This window comes from Mya arenaria, chromosome 14 (assembly GCF_026914265.1).
Source record: "Mya arenaria isolate MELC-2E11 chromosome 14, ASM2691426v1".
NCBI classification, from domain to species: domain Eukaryota; kingdom Metazoa; phylum Mollusca; class Bivalvia; order Myida; family Myidae; genus Mya; species Mya arenaria.
In genome coordinates this window covers 48,314,066-48,316,354 of record NC_069135.1, presented here as the reverse complement: position 1 = coordinate 48,316,354, position 2,289 = coordinate 48,314,066, and the positions used below count along the sequence as shown (strand labels likewise).

The following is a 2,289-nucleotide window of genomic DNA, read 5'->3' as shown; positions in this document are numbered from 1 at the left end:
CGTTCTAACAATGCTTCAAGTCTTGCATTATGCTCATCATCACTTCGTCCATGTACAATAATGTCACACCGTCTAGACCACTCAATGTTTGCAATCACTTTATTGTACATCTCAGTCGTTTGTACCGATACATTCCTTTATGAGTCATGAATGTAGTAATTTCTCGAGATTCTTGGTCCAATTCAATTTGATGGTAGGCCATTTTGATGTCTAGCTTTGAAAATACAGTCGAGTTGTTCATATCTTGCAAAACTTCTTATGTTGTTGGAATAGGGTATCTCTCCCTTTTAACTGCTTCGTTGGCTCTTCTCATATCAATACAAAGTCTTATATCATCTTTCTTTGGCACGACAACAATTGGATTTACCCACTTACTTGTTGAGTTTACTTTTTCAATAATGTCCAACTCTTCTAACTCGTCTATTTTCTTCTCAAGCTTCTCTCGTAACTCATACGGTACTCTTCTCAATGGCTGTACAACTGGTTCAATGTCATTATCAACTGGAATGTGAAGCTGATAATCTTTTAACTTGCCAATACCATCAAAACACTTGGGAAATTTCTTGCACAGGTCTTGTTTCCTTTCAGCATCAGTCATAACGTTGTTCACCATACTCGGCATACCAATGTGTAAAATGCCTAGCTCTACAGCAGTCGTTTTACCTAACAATGCCTGTCCATTTTCTTCTACCACAATGAATTCAGCATTTACAGTTTTATTTGACACTGTTACATCAGCAGTGAAACTCCCAGCTACAGTTAAAGGTTTATCATTACCATATGCATACACTTTTTTATTTGTCAGTTTACTGTTACATTTCACTTTTATTTCTTTCATGTATTCCCACATGTTTCTGTCAATGATATCCACGGTTGCACCAGAATCTATAATCACGGGAATGGTTATTCCCCCTATGTCAACATGTATGTCTCCTTTCATGTACTGGCTTGATACAGTGAATACGTAATTATCAGATGAATCATTTTCATCGACATCAACTGCTCTGATCTTTTCTCTACGGCTCTGATTTGGTTTACCAAAAGGCTTAGATTTGCAACATTTCTCAAAATGATTTTCTTTTTTACATTTTCTGCACTTCTTTCCTCTAGCTGGACACTTAGGATCTGTCTTTCCACATGCATAGCATTTCTGACATTTCCCAGATTCTGTCCCATTTCTGTTTTTGTATGCACCATGTGCCTGTGGTCTGTATGCACCAGATGCCTGTGGTTTTGGCATAAATTTGTGTCGTATTTTGTTTACACTTTCTTTTGATTCCATTGTGGAAGCCTGCAATTCCGATGCTTCAAGTGACCTTGCTATCCCTCGTAAATCATCTAAAGAAACATCACTTTTTTCCAACAATTTTCTTCTCAGTCTTTGCGAATAACATTTCTCGATGACCTGGTCCCTAATATTCTCTTCTACATTTGTAAAATTACAGTACACGGCTTTTTGTCTCAAACGAGTGATATACTGATCCATGGATTCATTGGATTGTTGTGCAATACTTCTAAATTGCGATCTTTCAAATGCAACATTTGCTTTCGGTTTGAAATAAATGTCCAACAAACCTTTTGCGATCCCGTACTCAGTTTCTCCCTCACCTGGATCCGGAATCGTTAACGTGTAGAAAATGTCTTGCACATCGATACCAGCACTGTGCAAAAGCAGTGCTTTTTCTGTTTGTCGTCTTTTACCCCTTTTCCATCAGAAAATAGCTCGAAGCTGCGAAGCCATCTTGTCCACCTGATTCCTAGCGTTGTTCGTTCGCCGATTTCAAATGGCGAAATACCTCCGATGTCTTGGAAAATCGGGGTTGTCATCTTGATCAAAACTCAGATAAATGTCTAAAGTTTATCCTCGTCGCCAAATTATGTAATGTTCGTCCGGCTCTAGGCCGATGTTAATTGATAATTTGCAGGAGTAAATCATAACATGCACCATTCAAGGTTACCATTTTAATTCCCAGAATTCCTCATCCCATGCAAGGGACGTAACTCATATTGCTTGTCTAACTAAATATAGGATAACATAAGTAGTCCCCCTTACTATGTTAATACACTACATTTGCCATTAGAAAAAGTTTATAAACTCATGATTTATAATGATATTTTCTCTTTTACTTACAGTTTATATCCTTATTCCACTTTTCAATTGATATTTGTATGCATTTTTATGCATTTAAATACATTTTATTTCACAATTTCTCGAGTTCAAAAAAAGTTAACATTGCCACACAGGGGACATCACTCTCTCTACCCGGCAAAACTTATCCATGACGGAAG

The 2,289-nt window shown here is 37.3% G+C and overlaps 1 protein-coding gene across 1 annotated transcript; it reads right to left on the bottom strand.

Moving 5' to 3' along the window:
* Positions 1-256: 256 nt before the first annotated feature.
* LOC128216193 (uncharacterized protein K02A2.6-like) lies at positions 257-1,486 on the bottom strand. Its single transcript, XM_052922766.1, has one exon. It carries the CDS (start codon positions 1,484-1,486, stop codon positions 257-259), a length of 1,230 nt encoding a protein of 409 aa, XP_052778726.1.
* Between the last annotated feature and the right edge of the window lie 803 nt (positions 1,487-2,289).

Excerpts from the sequence above, each read along its gene's own strand:
- LOC128216193 (XM_052922766.1), bottom strand. The coding sequence starts at position 1,486 with ATGGATCAGTATATCACTCGTTTGAGACAAAAAGCCGTGTACTGTAAT.